This window comes from Muntiacus reevesi, chromosome 10 (genome assembly GCF_963930625.1).
Source record: "Muntiacus reevesi chromosome 10, mMunRee1.1, whole genome shotgun sequence".
In the NCBI taxonomy this organism is placed as follows: domain Eukaryota; kingdom Metazoa; phylum Chordata; class Mammalia; order Artiodactyla; family Cervidae; genus Muntiacus; species Muntiacus reevesi.
In genome coordinates this window covers 77,505,287-77,524,604 of record NC_089258.1, presented here as the reverse complement: position 1 = coordinate 77,524,604, position 19,318 = coordinate 77,505,287, and the positions used below count along the sequence as shown (strand labels likewise).

Genomic DNA, 19,318 nt, shown 5'->3' with positions numbered 1-19,318 from the left:
ATATTCCATTGTTTTATGTACCACAGCTTCTTTATCCATTCATCTGTCGATGGACATCTAGGTTGCTTCCATGTTCTAGCTATTGTAAATAGTGCTGCAGTGAAAAATGAACATGTGTCTTTTTCAATTTTGGTTTCCTCAGGGCATATGTCTAGGAGTAGGGATTGCTGGGTGCTTTTATGGTGTTTTTATTCCTAGTTTTTTAAAGAATCTCCATACCATCCTCCATAGTGGCTGTATCAATTTACATTCCCACCAACAGTGCAGGAGCATTTCCTTTTCTTCACATCCTCTCCAGCATTTATTGTTTATAGACTTCTTGATAATGGCCATTCTGACTGGTGTGAGGTGATATCTCATTGTAGTTTTGATTTGCATTTCTCTAACAATGAGCGACGTTGAGCATCTTTTCATATGTTTGTTAGCCATCTGTATGTTTTCTTTGGAGAAATGTCTGTTTAGGTCTTTTTCCCACTTTTTGATTGGGTTGTTTGTTTTTCTGGTATTGAGTTGTATGAGCTGCTTGTATATTTTGGAAACTAATCCTTTGTCAGTTGTTTCACTTGTTATTATTTTCTCCCATCCTGAGGGATGTCTTTTCACCTTGCTTGTGTTTTCCGTTGCTGTACAAAAAAGCCTTTAATTAATCAGCTCCCACTTGCCCACACTGTTTACTTTTGTTTTTAGAGGATCTTGCTTTGATTTATGTCATCGAGTGTTCTGCCTATGTTTTCCTCTAAGAGTTTTATAGTTTCTGGTCTTATATTTAGGTTTTTAGTCCATTTTGAGTTGATCTTTGTGTGTGGTATTAAGAAGTGTTCTAATTTCATTCTTTTACTTGTAGCTGTCCAGTTTTCCCAGCACTGTTTATTGAAGAGGCTGTCTTTGCCCCATTGTATATTCCTGCCTCCTCTGTCAAAAATAAGGTACCCATAGGTGCATGGGTTTATTTCTGGGCTTTCTATCTTGTTCCATTGGTCTGTATTTCTGCTTTTGTGCCAGGATCATACTGTCTTGATGACTGTAGCTTTGTAGTATAATCTGAAGTCAGGAAGGTTGATTCTTCCAGCTTCATTCTTCTTTCGCAAGACTGCTTTGGCTATTTGGGGTCTTGTGTGTTTCCATATGAATTGTGAAATTTTTTGTTCTAGTTCTGTGAAAAATGCCATTGGTAATTTGATAGGGATTGCATTGAATCTGTAGATTGCATTTGGTAGTATAGTCATTTTCACAGTATTGATTCTTCCTACCCAGGAACATGGACTATCTCTCCATCTGTTTATGTCATCTTTGATTTCTTTGATTAGTGTCTTATAATTTTCTGTGTACAGTTCTTTTGTCTCCTTAGGTAAGTTTACTCCTAGATATTTAATTCTTTTTGTTGCAGTGGTGAATGGGATTGATTCATTGATTTCTCTGATTTTTCATTGTTAGTGTATAGAAATGCAAGTGATTTCTGTGTATTGATTTTGTATCCTGCAACTTTGCTAAATTCACTAATTAGCTGTAGCAATTTTCTGATACTGTCTTTAGGATTTTCTGTGTACAGTATCATGTCATCTGCAAACAGTGAGAGCTTTACTTCTTTTCCAATCTGGATTCCTTTTCTTTCTTTCTCTTCTCCAGTTGCTATAACTAAGACTTGCAGAGATATGTTGAATAATTTTGGTGGAAGTGGACACTGTTGTCTTGTTCTTGATCTTATGGGGAATGCTTTTGATTTTTCACCATTGAGAATAATGTTTGCTGTAGGCTTATCATATATGCTCTTTACTGTGTTGAGGTAGGTTTCTTCTGTGCCCATTTTTTGAAGAGTTTTAATCATAAATGGGTGTTGAATTTTGTCAAAGGCTTTTTCTGCATCTATTGAGATTATCATATGGTCTTATCATATGGTTTTTATCTTTCAATTTGTTAATATGGTGTATCACATTGATTGATTTGCATATATTGAAGAATCCTTGCCTTCCTGGAATAAACCCAACTTGATCAAAGTGTATGAGCTTTTTGATGTGTTGCTGAATTTGCTAAAATTTTGTTGAGGATTTTTGCATCTGTGTTCATCAGTGATATTGGCCTATAGTTTTCTTTTTCTGTGTTGTCTTTGTCTGGTTTTAGTATCAGGGAGGTGGTGGCCTCGTAGAATGAGTTTGGAAGTGTTCTTTCCTCTGCAATTTTTTGGAAGTTTTAGAAGGATAGGCATTAGCTCTTCTCTAAATGTTTGACAGAATTCTCCTATGAAGCCATCTGTTCCTGGGCTTTTGTTTTTTGGGAGATTTTGGATCACAGCTTCAGTTTCAGTGCTTGTCATTGGGTTGCTCATAATTTCTATTTCTTCCTGGTTCAGTCTTGGAAGATTGAACTTTTCTAAGTATCTGTCCATTTCTTCCAGGTTATCCATTTTATTGCCATAGAGTTGTTCATAATAGTCTCTTATAATCCTTTCATTTCTGCATTGTCTGTTGTAAGCTCTCCTTTTTCATTTCTAATTTTGTTGATTTGATTCTTTTTTTTTTTTCTTGATGAGACTGGCTAAAGGTTTGTCAATTTTGTTTATCTTCTCAAAAAACAAACTTTTAGTTTTATTAATCTTTACTCTTGTTTCTTTCCTTTCTTTTCCATTTATTTCTGCTCTGATCTTTATGATTTCTTTCCTTCTACTAATTTTGGGGTTTGTTTGTTCTTCTTTTTCCAGTTGTTTCAGGTGTAAAGTTAGGTTGTCTATTCGATGTTTTTCTTGTTTCTTCAGGTAGGATTGTATTGCTATAAACTTCCCTCTTAGAACTGCTTTTGCTGCATCCCATAGGTTTTGAGTTGTCGTGTTCTCATTGTCATTTGTTTCTAGAAATTTTTTTATTTCCCTTTTGATTTCTTCAGTAACCTATTAGTTATTTAGAAACATGTTGTTTAATCTCCATGGGTTTGTGTTTCTTGCACTTTTTTTCCTTGAAATTGATATCTAGTCTCATAGTGTTGTGGTTGGAGAAGATGCTTGATATGATTTCAGTTTTCTTAAGTTTACTGAGGTTTGATTTGTGACCCAAGATGTGGTCTGTCCTGGAGAGTGTTCCATGTGCACTTGAGAAGAAGGTGTCTTCTTCTGCATTTGGTTGGAATGCCCTGAAGATATCAATGAGATCCATCTCATCTAATGTATCATTTAAGACTTCTGTTTGCTTATTAATTTTCTGTTTTGATGATCTGTCCATTGGTGTGAGTGGGGTGTTAAAGTCTCCTATTATTATTGTGTTACTGTCAGTTTCTCCTTTTATGTCTGTTCATGTTTGTCTCATGTATCGAGATGCTCCTATGTTGGGTGCATAGATATTTGCAATTATATCTCCCTCTTGGATTGATCCCTTAGTCATTATGTAGTGTCCTTCCTTATCTTTTATAATCTTTATTTTAAGTTCTATTTTTTCTGATATGAGGATTGCTACTCCAGCTTTCTTTTGCTTCCCATGTGCATGGAATATATTTTTCCATCCTCTCACTTTCAGCCTATATGTGTCTTTGGTCTGAAGTGGGTTTCTTGTAGACAGCATATACATGGGTCTTGTTTTTGTATCCATTGAGACAGTCTGTGTCTTTTGGTTGGAGCATTTAATCCATTTACATTTAAAGTAGTTATTGATATATATGTTCCTATTGCCATTTTCTTAATTGTTTGGGGTTGATTTTGTAGATCTTTTTTCTTCTCATATTTCTTGATTATATATTCTTGTAAGATTTGTTTGGTGGTACTGAATTCTCTTAACTTTTGATTGTCTGAAAAGCTTTTTGTTTCTCCATCTATTTTGAATGAGATCCTTGCCAGGTACAGTAATCTTGGTTGCACTTTCACTACTTGCTGGGTTCAGTAATCTTTCAGTACTTTAAATATATTGTGCCGTTCCCTTCAGGCCTGCAGAGTTTCTGCCGAAAGATCAGCTGTTAAGCGTATGGGGTTTCCCTTGTATGTTACTGGTTGCTACTCCATTGCTGCTTTTAATGTTCTTTCTTTGTGTTTAGTCTTTGTTAGTTTGCTTAGTATGTATCTTGCCATGTTTCTCCTTGGATTTATCCTGTATGGGACTCTGTTCCTCTTAGACTTGATTGACTATTTCTTTTTCCATACTGGGAAAATTTTCAACTATAATCTCTTCAAAAATTTTGTCATACTTTCTTTTTCTCTTCTTCTGGGACCTCTGTAATTCAAATGTTGGTGCGTTTGATGTTGTCCCAGAGGTCTCTGAGACTATCCTCAGTTCTTTTCATTCTTTTTACTTTATTCTGCTCTTGAGAAGTTATTCCACCATTTTATCTTTCAGCTCACTGATTCGTTCTTCTGCTTCAGATACTCTGCTGTGATTCCTTCTAGAGTATTTTTAATTTCAGTAATTGTTTGTCTCTGTATGTTTATTCTTTAATTCTTATAGGTCTTTGCTAATTGATTATTGCATTTTCTCCATTTTGTTTTCAAGGTTTGTGATCATCTTTACTATCATTATTTTGAATTTTCAGGTAGTTTGCCTATTTCCTCTTCATTTATTTGGACTTTTGTGTTTCTAGTTTGTTCCGTCATTTGTGTATTATTTCGCTGCCTTTCATTATTTTTTTTAGCTTACTGTGTTTGGGGTCTCCTTTTCCCCGGCTTCCAGGCTGAACTCTTTCTTCCTTGTGGGCTCTGCCCTCCTGAGGTTGGTTCAGTGGTTTGTGTAAGCTTCCTACAGGGCGAGATCTGTGCTGAGTTTCTGTTTGTTTTTCCTCTGATGGGCAAGGCTGAGTGAGGGGGTAATCCTGTCTGCTGATGGTTGGGTTTGTATTTTTGTTTTGTTTGTTGTTTAGATGAGGCGTGCTGCACAGGGTGCTGCTGGTGGTTGGGTGATGCCGGGTCTTGTATTCAGGTGGTTTCCGTCGTGTGAGTTCTCACCATTTGGTACTCCCTAGGGTGAGTTCTCTGGTGGTCTAGGGTCTTGAAGTCACTGCTCCCCCTCCAGAGGCTCAGGACTTGATCTCAAGTTTTGCATGGTTCTCTATATTCGTTTCCTCTGGGCATGTACTCCTGTCCACTCTCAGCTGGTGTTCTGCATGCACTTCTGTGTCTGAAGGTGTATTCCTGATGTATCTGTGGAGAGAGATGTTCTCCACGTCCATCTGCTCCTCCACCATCTTGTTCTATCAGGTTGTCGTTTCTTCACTTTTTAAGAACCTCTTTTCCAGAATTAAGTTGCAGATGTATACTAATGCTTTTGACTCCTGTTTATTTGTATGTATTTCCTAGAAACAAGGACATTCTTATACGTGACCACAGTACAGTCCAGATCAGGAGTTTATACCCATGAAACATGTTATCTAATCTGAAGATTTTATTCAGATTTTACTAGTTGTACTACTAATTTTCTTTATAGCAAAAGGAAAGGAAGCCTTGTCCTGGTCAACTCTCCAACTGAGGATTATGTGTTTTGTTCACTCATTATGTCTCCTTCTTCTCCTTTACCCTGGAACAGTTTCTCAGTCTTTATTTTTCATGCCCTTGACATTTCTGATGAGTGCAGGTCATTTATTTTGTAGAACATCCACAGTGGTGACTTGTCCCTTGATCACTTGGTTACAGTGATATTGTGCCATGTTTCTTATCTGTGAAATCATGTGCCCTCTGTAATTAAGTAATTTTTGGGAATACACTTTATTTAAATATGTGCTGTTTCTCATCAGATTTTATCCACTAGACTTTGTGGGTTGCTTTCGATGGAATTAGATGATTTTCTAATTCCATCATATGTGTTTTTTAATTGGCATACTAATATAAGGAAGAGCTTTTCCTTTTTTCTGTCTATCCATCCTTCCATCCATCCGTCTACTACTTACAGATTCGTATTTTATGTGTTATCTTATCATTCGTTATTGGTATTTATTTAGATGCTCAGGTTGTTCCATATTTGGGCAGGGAGAGCTTGTGTGTGTGTGTGTGTGTGTGTGTGTGTGTGTGTCACTTTGTTCAATTTATTCTATTTATTTGGTGATTTTTAAAGTTTATGCTGCTGCTACTGCTGCTCAGTCACTTCAGTCGTGTCCAACTCTGCGACCCCACAGATGGCAGCCCATCAGGCTCCCCGTCCGTGGGATTCTCCAGGCAGGAACACTGGGGTGGGTTGCCATTTCCTTCTCCAATGCATGAAAGTGAAAAGTGAAAGTGAAGTCGCTCAGTCCTGTCTGACTCTTAGCGACCCCATGGACCACAGCCTACCAGGCTCCTCTGTCCATGGGATTCTCCAGGCAAGAGTGCTGGAGTGGGTTGCCATTTCCTTCTCCAATGCATAAAGTGAAAAGTGAAAGTGAAGTCGCTCAGTCGTGTCCGACTCTTAGCGACCCCATGGACCACAGCCCACCAGGCTCCCCTGTCCATGGGATTTTCCAGGCAAGAGTACTGGAGTGGGTTGCCATTTCCTTCTCCAGTGCATAAAGTGAAAAGTGAAAGTGAAGTCGCTCAGTCCTGTCTGACTCTTAGCGACCCCATGGACCACAGCCTACCAGGCTCCTCTGTCCATGGGATTTTCCAGGCAAGAGTATTGGAGTGGGGTGCCATTGTCTTCTCCGAAGTTGAAGTATAATTGACCTCGATTTTACTAACTGTAAAAGAGTTATAAGTATACAGTGAAATGATTGAATATTTGTATAGCACATATTCATATCTGCTTTTAGCCACAGCAGTATATCCTAGGCTCCAGTTGTTCACACTGTGGATTCAGCCATTTCTCTGAGAATCCCTGGTTCCTTTTAGTGGAGAATGGGCATCAGTGGTAGTTCTGTTCTTTTACTTTCTCAGGCCCAAAGAAGTGTCATCCTTGCTTTTTTCTGTCTCATACCCTGTACGTATTCGGTTCATCGGCAGTTCCTACTGGTCCTACCCCAGAATGTCTCAAAACAGGACAGCTGCTTTCCCCACCCACCTTCCGCGCCTGCGCTGCCTCCTCTTCTCTGGGCGGCCGTGATGTCTCCGTACTCATGCACTTGCTTCCACTCCTGCTGCTCACCAGTGTCTGAGCTGTGTTCTTTACGCGGGGGCCGGAGTAAATGTTTTCAGACTTTCCACTCCTCTGCTCCGAAAGCCTCTAGCACCATTCTGTCCTGCCGAGACTGTCTAAAGAGACGCGCTGTGGCCGCGTGCCTCCATGCCTCTCTGCCCGTCCCCCCACTCTGCCCAGTTCACACCTCACCAGCCACAGGCCGCGTCTCCCTTCCGCAGACGCCCCAGGCGCACTTCCGCCTCAGAGCCTTGGCACTTCTGCTCCTGGTCTGCATGGCCTGTCCTCTGGTTCAGAGAGCGAGTCTGCTCACTGCTCGCTCTCTTTAGGTCTCTGCTTCTGTCTTGTATCAGAGAGGCTCTTCCTAAATCCCAAAGTGAAACAGCGAACATTTATCCACACTGTGTCACTCGTCCCCCCACCTGCTTGCTTGTCCTACAAGGTATTTGCCACTTACTTATAAATGTAAATATTAGTTTCTAGAATGTCAGTGCCTTGAGATCAGGCACTTTCTTTTTGGTCACTGCTTTATACTGAGTATTTGGAATATAGTCAAGGTTCAGTAAATATTTGTTTAATGAGTGGATAAATGAAATTTTTTGTTGGGTGAAATGAGCCAGAAGTTGTAATAACAGGTATGAAGAGAAAGATGACTGGGGAGGGTTAAAAGGCTGCTGAGCGCTGCTGAGGCCACTGCAGACGGTAGGTTTCCTCCAGTGTTTTATTAAACCGTGACTGTCCGCATATGCATCTGGCACCAAGGAAGTGGGCAGCTGGGTTTGTGATTCCTAACCTGTGCTTATTTTCAGAAGCACACTACGAAAATAATTTCAGTGCACCACCGCGCAGTTCACTAAAATTCTCATGATGGTGTTTCTCCATGAAGTCCATTCATTTAGAACTCGCGTGCCTGGCATGGAACTAGAGCTGTAGGGTAGACAGTCATAGACTCTGCCTTCATGAAACGTTCAGTCTCAGCAGATAGTAAACAATTATACAGATAAGTCTGTTGCAAGCTGATAAGTAATGGGAAGAGAGTCAGAATGTGGTGAGAGGGGATAGTAGACACTTCTGTGCCAGTTTCTGGGTTCCTAGGCACTGTAATTCACACAGGGACTTAAAAGATGGCTAGAAAGTCAGCAAGGAAAAGAGCTCCTGAGAAGAATGTTCCAGACATAGGCTGCCTGTGCACGTCTGGAGGCGTAAAAGAACTTGGTGCATTTGAGGAAATGAAAGAAGGCCAGGCCAACCGGAGTACAGTGAATAAAAGTCACAGAAGATGAAGCTGGAGAGAGAAAACGGGGGATAAGTCAGGACTGGCGTTCTTATTGCAGTTGTGGTGGGAAGTCATTGCATGATTTAAAAAGATTTTTCCCATTGTGATTTATTGTAAGATATTGACTGTCGTTCCCTGTGCTGTACAGTATATCCTTGTTCATCTCTTTTGTATATAGTAGCATATATCCGTCCCTTTCCCCTTTGGTAACCATTAGCTTGTTTTCTATGTTTGTGTCTTATTTCTGGTTTTTAAATAAATTTATTTGTGTCTTTTTTTCTTTTTAGATTCTACAAATAATGATGTCATGATAATTCTTTTTTATGGCTGAGTAGTATTCCATTGTATGTATACACCACATCTTCTTTAATCATTGAATGATTTTAGCAAGGAAATAGAACAAATATGAATTAAATTTTCTTTTTTTAGCCACTATATGAATGGGTTGAAATTCTTCATATTCCAAGCCAAGAGTAGAAGCAGGGAAACAAATTTAGAGGCTGTTTGAGTGATTGAGAAGGAAGAAGATGGTGACTTAGACTAGAGAGGTGGCATGGAAATGGGAGAGAAGTAGATGAATGTAGAATCCTTTTCAGAGACGAAGTCAGCGTAACTCGGTAGATTTGATGTGTAGTTTAAAGGAGTAAGGGGAAGTCAAGAACAGCTTCCAGGCTCTCTGACCTAATGTCCTAGAGGAAGCGGGTTGAAGCAGTGGGGGGACTCACTATTGATTAGATTAGATGATGTTTTTAAATAATAACAGCATTCATGAACATAACATGCAGAGTCATTTTGGAGAGCCTAGATATGCTGTCGTAGAAACTGCTTCAACCTTTGTTCCACAAATTTTGAAGGAAGATTTTATGACAGCGTCTTAGATGGCAATCCATCCAATCAATAGCTCATCATATTTTAAGTACCTACCCTGTTCTAGAAATTGCTAGGTGCAGGGGCTGTGAGTGAGACATAGTTTGATTCTCATAGAGCGTTAACCAGTCACAAAGCAGCCCCCAATAGTGATAGCTTAGAGTGATGATCTTGAGCAATTAAATTTTGTGTGGTATATTACCTAATTAAGTCAGACATTATTGAAATATTTCACAAGGTTTCTTTTTTTCATCCCCCCCCTTCAAAAAGGGTCATTTATTAATTGGTTTTGCTTTTTGTTTTTTTAAAAAAAATTTTTTCGAGAGAAGGGTCTAGTTTGCCTGGTACTGTGTTCCATCGTTAGTAGCTATTCAGTGAACACTTCCATAAAAAAGAGCCACCTCTTAAAACAAAGCAAAACAAAATAGAAACATAAGAAATTGGTAGTATAGGGTTTTGTTTGGAATTATCTTTCAACAGTGATTTTGTGAACTTGGAAAGAATGGCTTTTCTTAGAAGATTCATCACTGAAAAGAAGCATTTGTATTCAAAGTCATTACATTGAAGAGCATGACAGCCTCCTCGAAATATATAGAATGATTTTTTTCATAAAATATCACCAAATAGTGCGTTATATTTCCTTAGTAATTTTAGTGCTTTCTAATTTTGAAGGATTTGATTGTGTGTGTGTTTCTAGAAAGTTAATAGCATTTTTGAAATAACTTTTTTCTTTGCATAAAGAATTTAGCAGTAATTAGAAATGAAATAAACTAGGTTCAGCAAGTCTCTTCACTCTAAGAGTTGTTATCCCTATTTAATTATTTTTTTCCTTGGAAAATATTTATCTTAGAATTACCAAAATGTATGTAAAAGCATTGACATTTTACCCTCAGTGTCCTAACTACCTAAATAGTTGTTCTTAAGCCAGAATGCACTTTAAAACCACCTTACCCTGCCCAGGCCCTGTTCAGATATTGATGAACTCCAGGGACTGGGGAGAAGGGCCCAGGCATAGTATTAGAAAAGGCTCTCTAGGTGGTCTTGTAATTTGAAACTGCTCGAAGATATGCACGCCTATCAGCTACAACTCCAATAGGAGAATCGAGATGGAAGGCGCTTCTCAGTCTAAGCGGTTAGTTCTCCCCCACATAACTGTCTGTAGATCTCTTGGCAGTGGTGGGCAGGTAACGCAGGTGGCCAGTGAGTGGCGCTTGTCTGGTGAATCCTCACCGGGACAGCGCCGCTCGGATCCAGTGTGGGACACGCCTTGCCCCTCCGGCCCAGCAGCTCCGCGAGCCTGGTGCCGGGCGCGCGTCTGGAGTCCCCGCCCCTCACGGCGGGTCTCCGGTTTGTCTGAGTGCCCCGAGGCTCGCCTCCTGAAGTCCGCTCACGGCTGCTCTTGGGCGTGTCCACAGTGTGTTCTCCGGTCTCCACCTCCTTGGTGGCGGGCTGGCCCTTCTTCTCACTGCCCTTCAGTGGGAACCATCCTGCTGGACTTGACAGTTGAGCAAAAATTTATTGAATATTCAATAAGGTAGTGGTTAAGAGCCTCGGTATTAGAGATAAGCTGCCCAGGTTCGAATCCTGTCTGCTGAGTGACCTTTGTCAACTAGGTTACTTAATAGCTTTGCTGGAAGGATGAAATGAAGTGGTATTTGCAAAGCACTTGCTGTGTCCCTCGTGCCGTGCGCACTAAATCAATGCCAGTCTCTGCTAGCTGTCTTAGTGGTGGGTTCTAGAAACCCACAGACACATAGGAAATGTGTCTCTGCCCTCCAGGTGACAAGACGTTTATAAACCAATAATTGAAGCCTTGTGGTTAGTAATAGGAAGTCTTTTATTGTGTTCTAGGTTCAATTCACTACATTCAGCATTGTGTATCAATTTTTGCATTTAATAAAATCTTGCTGTTACTTGCTCCTGTTTCAAACATATGAAGAACTGAAGCCTTTGAAGGATTATCATACCTGGAATTACATACTTATTCAGTGTCAGAATCAGCATTTGAACCCAGGCCGTGTGACTCCAGATCTGTAATCCTTGACTGCTAGTCTGTGGTAAATGTGCTTGAGATGCAGGAGAATGACAGCAAGACATCTGCCTAGGGCCGTTTGTGTGGTCTTCAGGGAGCAGGTGATATTTGACTAGGGTGTTCAGAGAATGAATGAGAAGTAGCTGCTGGGTGAGAGGAGGGCATTTCTCGTGGAATAGTTTTGGGTGTGAGAAAGGTTACTGAACACTTGGAGCTGTGTGTAATTTCTTCGGTTGGCGTTCAGTTAAGAGATGAGGTTGAAAAGGTGATTACAGACCGGAAGACCAGGTCACAAAGATCCTGTGGTCCATGTTAAGCAGTCTGTACTTCGTTTTCCAGTTGCAGTGGTTCTCCAAAGTAGTTGAATAGCTCTTGAGGAGCTCCTGAAGAGTTTATTTTAAAGAGGACAGCATGGCTGTATTTGCATTTGGAAACCTGGTTCTGGTGATGCCGTGTGAAGTGGGTTGGAGAAGCCTGCCAGACTGGTGCTCATGTGGTCAGTGAGAGGGGACCAGGGCCTGGATAAGGTGGAGGGGGCCCGGTAGGCAGAGGTGGTGCGGTGGATTTAGGATAGGATGGGAACCCTGGAGTGCTGGGTTGAATTGAGGTTAAACGGAAGGACAGAACCACATAGTTCCCAGTGTTCTTTTTTGAGTAGATGATGATGCTAAATGTGGGAAGGGGAGCTTTTTTGGATGGTCTTCCTGATCGTGGTTACACAAATTGGGGGCTTGTGCGAAGTCTAGACTGTCGTGGGTATGGATGTGGAGATCAGGAGGGCTTCCAGGCAGGTTTGCCAGGTTATCAGCACAGAGATGACAGCTGAAACTGCATGGGTAAGAGCTGAAGCTGTTAACATAGATAATGTTCATTTAACAGTAAATGTTACTGGGTACTGGTCACCATGTGTACCATTAGGCACTAGAGATACAACAGGGACCAAAGCAGACTTTTAAAAAAAACTCCTTATTCTCAGGAGCTAACAGTTTAGGAATGGGGATGGGTTAAAGTAGATACTGTATCATGTGGTAACATTATGGGGAAAAGCAGAGGTTGAGGTCAGAGAACTCTGAGGGGTGGGATGGATTTGTGCAGTTTTGAATTGTTGGGTTAGGGACTGTCCACCATGTAGCAGAAGGCTGAACAAGGTGAGGGAGTGGACAGCTGAGTGTTGGAATTGCGTTGCAGGTGAGGGAGTGGACAGCTGAGTGTTGGAGTCGCGTTGCAGGCTGGGGGCAGGGGCTTGTGCTTGGTACAGTCCAGGAGATACACAAAGGCCACGCACTCGCTGACACTTGGTATTTTCTGGGGGTTTACTTACTTATTTATTTTCTAGTAGCTGTCCTAATGGGTGTGAATGGGTGTAATTTACAACTGCATTTTCTTGATAACTAGGGATGTTTGAACATCTTTTCACGTGCATATGCCCATCTGTATATATATCTTCTTTAGAGAATGAAAACAGATTATAAGTCATTATATTATAAGATCTTATCCTGATTCAGTTGTTTGGCAAAACATAATCTGAACTGATTTGAGACTCTATATATATGCACACACATATAAGTGTATATATATATACACGCACACACACATATACGTGTATATATATATACACACGCACACACATATACGTATATATATATACATATATACACGCACACACATATACGTCTATATATATATACGTATATACACACACACACATATACGTGTGTATATATACATATATACGTGTATATATACACACGCACACACATATACGTGTATATATATATACATATATACACGCACACACATATACGTGTATATATATACACACATATACACGCACACACATATATGTGTATATATATACACACGCACACACATATACGTGTATATATATATACACGTATACGTGTGTATATATACATATATACACGGACACACATATACGCGTGTATATATATACACATACACGCGCACACACATATACGTGTATATATATACATATATACACGCACACACATATACGTGTATATATATACATATATACACGCACACACATACGTGTATATATATACACATATACATGCACACACATATACGTGTATATATATATACATATATATACGCACACACATATACGTGTATATATATACACATATACACGCACACACATACGTGTATATATATACACATATACACGCACACACATATACGTGTGTATATATATACACATATACACGCACACACATATACGTGTATATATACACACGCACACACATATACGTGTATATACACACGCACACGTATATGTGTATATATATACATATATACACGCACACACATGTACGTGTATATGTATACACACACGCACACACATATACGTGTATATATATATACACGCACACACATGTACGTGTATATATACACACACGCACATACATGTACGTGTATATATATACACACACACATATACGTGTATATATATATATATATACACACGCACACACATGTACGTGTATATATATACACACGCACACATATATACGTGTATATATATATACATATATACACGCACACACATATACGTGTATATATATACATATATACACACACATATACATGTATATATACACATATATACACGCACACTTGTATACGTGTATATATATACACGCACACACGTATACGTGTACATATATATACACATATATACACGCACACACATATACGTGTATATATATACACACGCACAGACATATACGTGTATATGTATGCACACACGCACACATATATACGTGTATATATACACACACGCACACACATATACGTGTATATGTATGCACACACACACACATATACGTGTATATATACACACACGCACACACATATACGTGTATATATATACACACGCACAGACATATACATGTATATGTATGCACACACGCACACACATATACGTGTATATATACACACATGCACAGACATATACGTGTATATGTATGCACACACGCACACACATATACGTGTATATGTATACACACACGCACACACATATACGTGTATATATATATACACACGCACACACATATACGTGTATATTTATATACACACACGCACACACATGTACGTGTATATTTATATACACACACGCACACACATATACGTGTATATATATATACACACGCACACACATATACGTGTATATTTATATACACACACGCACACACATATACGTGTATATTTATATACACACACGCACACACATGTACGTGTATATTTATATACACACACGCACACACATATACGTGTATATATATATACACACGCACACACATGTACGTGTATATTTATATACACACACGCACACACATGTACGTGTATATTTATATACACACACGCACACACATGTACGTGTATATATATAGTCTCTGTTGTGTTAGTTGCTCAGTTGTGTCCGACTCTCCGTGACCCCATGGTCTGTCCATGAGATTCTCCAGGCAAGAATACGGGAGTGGGTTGCCATTCCCTTCTCCAGGGGATCTTCCTGGCCCAGGGATCAAACTTGGGTCTCCTGCATCGCAGACAGATTCTTTACCATCTGAGCTACCAGGGAAGCCCAATATGTTCTTTAGTTATCCTATTTAATATGAATGTTCATATGCTTTGCTGAAGAAATATTGGGGTGTCTGATTATGGAGTGTTGTCCCAAACCCTACTGAGGCTGTTGATTTAAGATACATATATGTACTGTAATACTTTTCTGATGAGAAAGGCTCACAATTCCAAAGCACGTTCTTCTCCAAGTGTTTTGGATAGAGGCTGTGGATGTGTACTCTGGAAAGCTAAGGTTCTAGTTCAAAAAAACTCAGAGACTTCTGGATTCAGAAACTAACCAGCTGAGGGCTCCCCGTGCGTTCGTCTCACCTTGTGCCTGGCTGGTCGGTTCCTGTCTGGGCTTCGCTCCTGCTGCTCCTGTGCTGCCCTTCTCTACCTCTTGGTTCCTCTGAGCCTTGTTTCCCACCCCCACGCCCCTCCCCGTCTGTGAAGTGGGCGTGTGTTTCCTGCTTCGAGGCCTGGATTGTGGGGAATGAAGGGGATGCCAGTGCGAGATGCGGGGTCCGCACAGGAGGTACCACACATGCTGAGGCTCTTTCTTCCCAGTTCATGCTCTCTCCGCTTCACAGCGTGTGACCTCATTCTTACACGGCTCTTTCATCAGGTAACTTTTAATCCTTAAGGAACAGGATTGTTTTTTATTAAAGTTTTCACGGGAAATGTTCCAGTGTCGGAAAGACATGTCTTCTCCCACCATTGCATATTCTCGTGCTGATACTAACGGGACTCCTACCTTCCACTCCCACCTCAAAATGTCATCGCTACAGGGAATGGAAAAATACTGTCTAACGGGGGAGGGGGCAGGGCTGTATCAGCTTCAGTTGTGATTTTCCTTTTGTACCAGATCTAGACTGGAGATCTCTGTATACAAGAGTGGTCTCTCTATTGGATGGAAGTGGAGTTTTTTGCAGAAAAGTAACAATCTTTTCTCCAGAATTACTGGTAATAAAAGTTTCATTATTTAGAATAGGCATATTTAAAGTCACCTTTTGATTTAACCCGATTACTAGTGCATTCAGTGCCCCCTCCCTTATTTTCTTAGATTAGAAAGTCTGTTCTGGCCCAGAATGTATGTTTTGCTTTAACCGTTTTGGCATATTCAAATGAGAAGGAAGGCACAGACTGGCACACCTGAGTTAAAAGCTTAAAAAAAATCATGTGCTCTTGGTTTGTTAAACACCCGCTACTTTGGGAAGTTGCATAGTTAATGACATTTTGGCTGAAATTTAAACTTGAAATCAAAGATAAGCTTGTAATTCCGACCTGGCAGTGTGATGTTGGCAAGGACTGGGTTAACGGGTGGTTGGAGGCACCTGTGCCTTCCTGACTGCCAGCCTTTGTTACCTCTGCGCACTGGCTCAGAGGCTTCTTTCACAAGGGGGTTGGAGGGTGGCCGGCGCATTTGCTGGTGCCGGCGGGCGAGGCGGGCGAGGGCCCTGGAGGCGGGAGGCCGGCCGTGCCTCAGTGGTGGCATGTGCAAACAGCTGTGCTGGAGCTGGGTGTCCGCCTTCACGTCCAGCATCCGCCTGGAGGAGCGCCAGGCCGCCGACGGGAGGGCTCTCCAGCAGCAGGCGATGTTGCAGCAGGTGCGTGCTCTCGCCCATGTGCATGCTGTGTGATCCTTGGCTCAGGAGCCTAGGTTTGGTTTCTGACTGGTTACTCGGATATTTTCCGTAATACTGTCCTTGTTATTTGGAGCTGTGAAGATAGGCTCAAAGATGCCACTTTATGAGTTACAGTAGACGATTCTGGAATGTACTTTAAAGAACAGTGTGTTTAAAACCTTTTGCAGAGCTCTGTTTGGCTTTTGAGAAATGAAAAAGAAATCTTACTCTAACGCTGTCTTGTGTTTTACTTTTTGATTTTCACTCTTGAAAGAGCCTCAGTGCTCCTTGGTGTCATAACAGTGTATCCAACTATTAGATGTTTGTCTTTTGTTTTGAGGTGTCTTAAGGAAGAGGTGAGGTTTCACCTGGCTATGTTCCAACATGAAACCTGAGATAAGTCCCTTGGCCTTTTATAAAAGGGAATGGTTAGTAAGGCCAGAGAGAGTTCTCAAATGAGTTATGGTGAAGAGGCTTTTTTCTTAAATACATTTACATAAAGAATATAAATTTGATATTATGGGCCCAGCACGCTTCCGCTGCGCTACTCTGCTTAAATTTGATATTATATCTTTTTAGATTTGTTAGAAGTGGTGGGGAGGTGGGCTGTGTGTGTCATGAGCTCCAGCAAGGGACTTTTAGTAATCTCTCAGTGCTTTGTAAAGCATAAAGGTGAAGAATAATTTTGGTTGTTCCCTATAAGAGTTATTAATACTTGTGTTTGATTAGGCTGAATTCTAGCTCCTTTTTAAAAAATGTTAATTCCTGTTTATAATATCCATGATAATTATACATGGTTTTGTATTATATATGTCATATATACAACACACATGGGGACATACCTTCTTTTATTGCTTTTCGCTTTATTGTGATTCACAGATAATAATGTTTTTTACGAATTGGAATTTATGGCAACTCCAAGTTGAGCAAGTGTATCAACACCATTTTTCTAAGAACATTTATTTGTTAATTTCATGTCTCTGTGTCACATTTTGGTAATTTTTGCAATGTTTTAAACTTTTTCATTATTATTGTATTTGTTCTGGTGATCTCTTATGGGACTTGCTGAAGACTCAAATAATGGTTGGCATTTTTCAGCAATAAAATATTTTTTAAGTAAGGCATGTCCGTTTTTTTTAAGACATAATGCCATTGCCAACTTAATAGACCAGAGTGTAAACATAATTTTTATATGTACTGGGAGACCAGGAATTTGTGTGACGTGCCTTATTGTGATTCTTACTTTGTTCTGTGGTCTGGAGCCGAATCCGCAGTATCTCTGAGGTGTGCCTGTATGCATATACGACTCTTGCTCCATTGGGCGCAGGGCAAATCAAATTCCCCTGTGAAAAGCTACTAGGAAGGAAGTTTTAGGAGAAGTGTAAAACGCACTGAAGACTTACTTGTTTCGGTGTACTCTTTTCCCCTTGTCCTCAGCACCTCCTCCTGCGGACTGGAGGAGGACGACTCCTTGCTGTGTGCACTCCCGTGTTGAGCAGGTCGCTGCTGTTCGTGACACTGGGGTGCTGCGTGCCATCTCAGCCCGTGGGCAGCAGGCCCGCCTCCCCGCCCCTGACTCCGAATCCCCACTGCTGGCGGTTCTCTCTAATGACTGGGTCATTCAGGAAGGAGTGGAGTTGAGGATATTCACAGTATTATTAAATAGGGAAACTGCAGTGTCACCAACTGCATTTGGTTCTAGGAGATTTATTGGCATATTTATTTTTCATTTGGATGCTCCTTTTAAAGAATAAGACGGTTTATTTCAAAACTCGTTAGCTTGTTCCTGGCCTTTCTAATTCCTTGTGGAATCCTGAGAACATGACACTTCGATTCAGATGGCTTTCTGTTTTGTTTGTTACCTACCTTAGTGTTTTTAATGTAGCTAACTTATGTAATCAATGTATTTTCTCACTGCACTCTTAGCGTCTTTAATGTAGCTAACCTATGTAATCAATGTATTTTCTCACTGCACAGAAAGTTGGAGTGACTGGTCCTCCTGATCCACAAGTCCGCTGTCCCTCTGTTATTGAGTTTGGGAAGTATGAAATTCATACCTGGTACTCCTCTCCATATCCTCAAGAATACTCAAGGTACGTTTTGAGACGCCATTTACCTTTGCTCTTCGATTCCTGCCCGTTCAGCACTAGAAGGGGTCTTGAAGATGTTGTTGTGGTCCAGTTCCTGTCTTTACATTGAAGAAAACCGGTGGGTTTTAAGTGTCCGTGACAGCAGCATACTCCGGCAGCCTCTTAGTCTCAGTTGGCTTTGTAATAGATTTTCTTTTCTGTAACCTATCCAAAAACTATTATTTAAGATCGGAAACCTGACACATGGTCAGAATGAAAGGGGAACATTTTTTCTTTATGAGAAATTGACCTTCATATCTCACACCAAAAGCTTTTTTTAAAGAGAAACTTTTATATTTAACTAATAAATAAAGTTTCACTGAGTAGCCTTTTATTTAAATTTTGATAATTTAACAAACTTGGTAAATTATTTGTTTTCCCAGGAATAATTAGCCATGTGGTATAAAGTTATATATAAATGGCTTGGGTTTCTAGATATAAAAATGGATCACTCACCAGCTTTTTGGGATAAGGCGGTGAGCTTAGGGAAGCCAGATTCGTTTCCTGACTCAACTCTGACATTTATAAGCTACGTAACCTTAGAAATTACGCAGCCACTTGGTGCTTCAGTTTCCTCATCTATAAAACAGGGATAATAATCGTTCTGACCTCAGGAGGTTTATTGTGAACATTAAATGAGTAGAATTATGTAAACCATGTAAAAATGGTGAGTGCTCAATGATGTCAGTTTTTTTCTTTTAGGTTTGAAATGAAAAAGAGGTGAAAAATAAAATTTGGTCAAAAAATTAAACACTGGCTTAGCATTTGAAGTAGAGCGGTCATTAATTCTTCAATCT

The 19,318-nt window shown here is 40.2% G+C and overlaps 1 protein-coding gene across 3 annotated transcripts in view; it reads left to right on the top strand.

The window, feature by feature from the left end:
- The window catches only part of KAT6A (lysine acetyltransferase 6A), a 103,791-nt gene that overhangs the window by 61,281 nt on the left and 23,192 nt on the right, over positions 1–19,318 (top strand). For all 3 annotated transcript variants that reach the window (XM_065946435.1, XM_065946432.1, XM_065946434.1), the window contains exon 9: positions 18,370–18,485. In XM_065946435.1, coding sequence (XP_065802507.1) covers positions 18,370–18,485 — 116 coding nt within the window. The remainder of the gene's footprint in view (positions 1–18,369; positions 18,486–19,318) is intronic.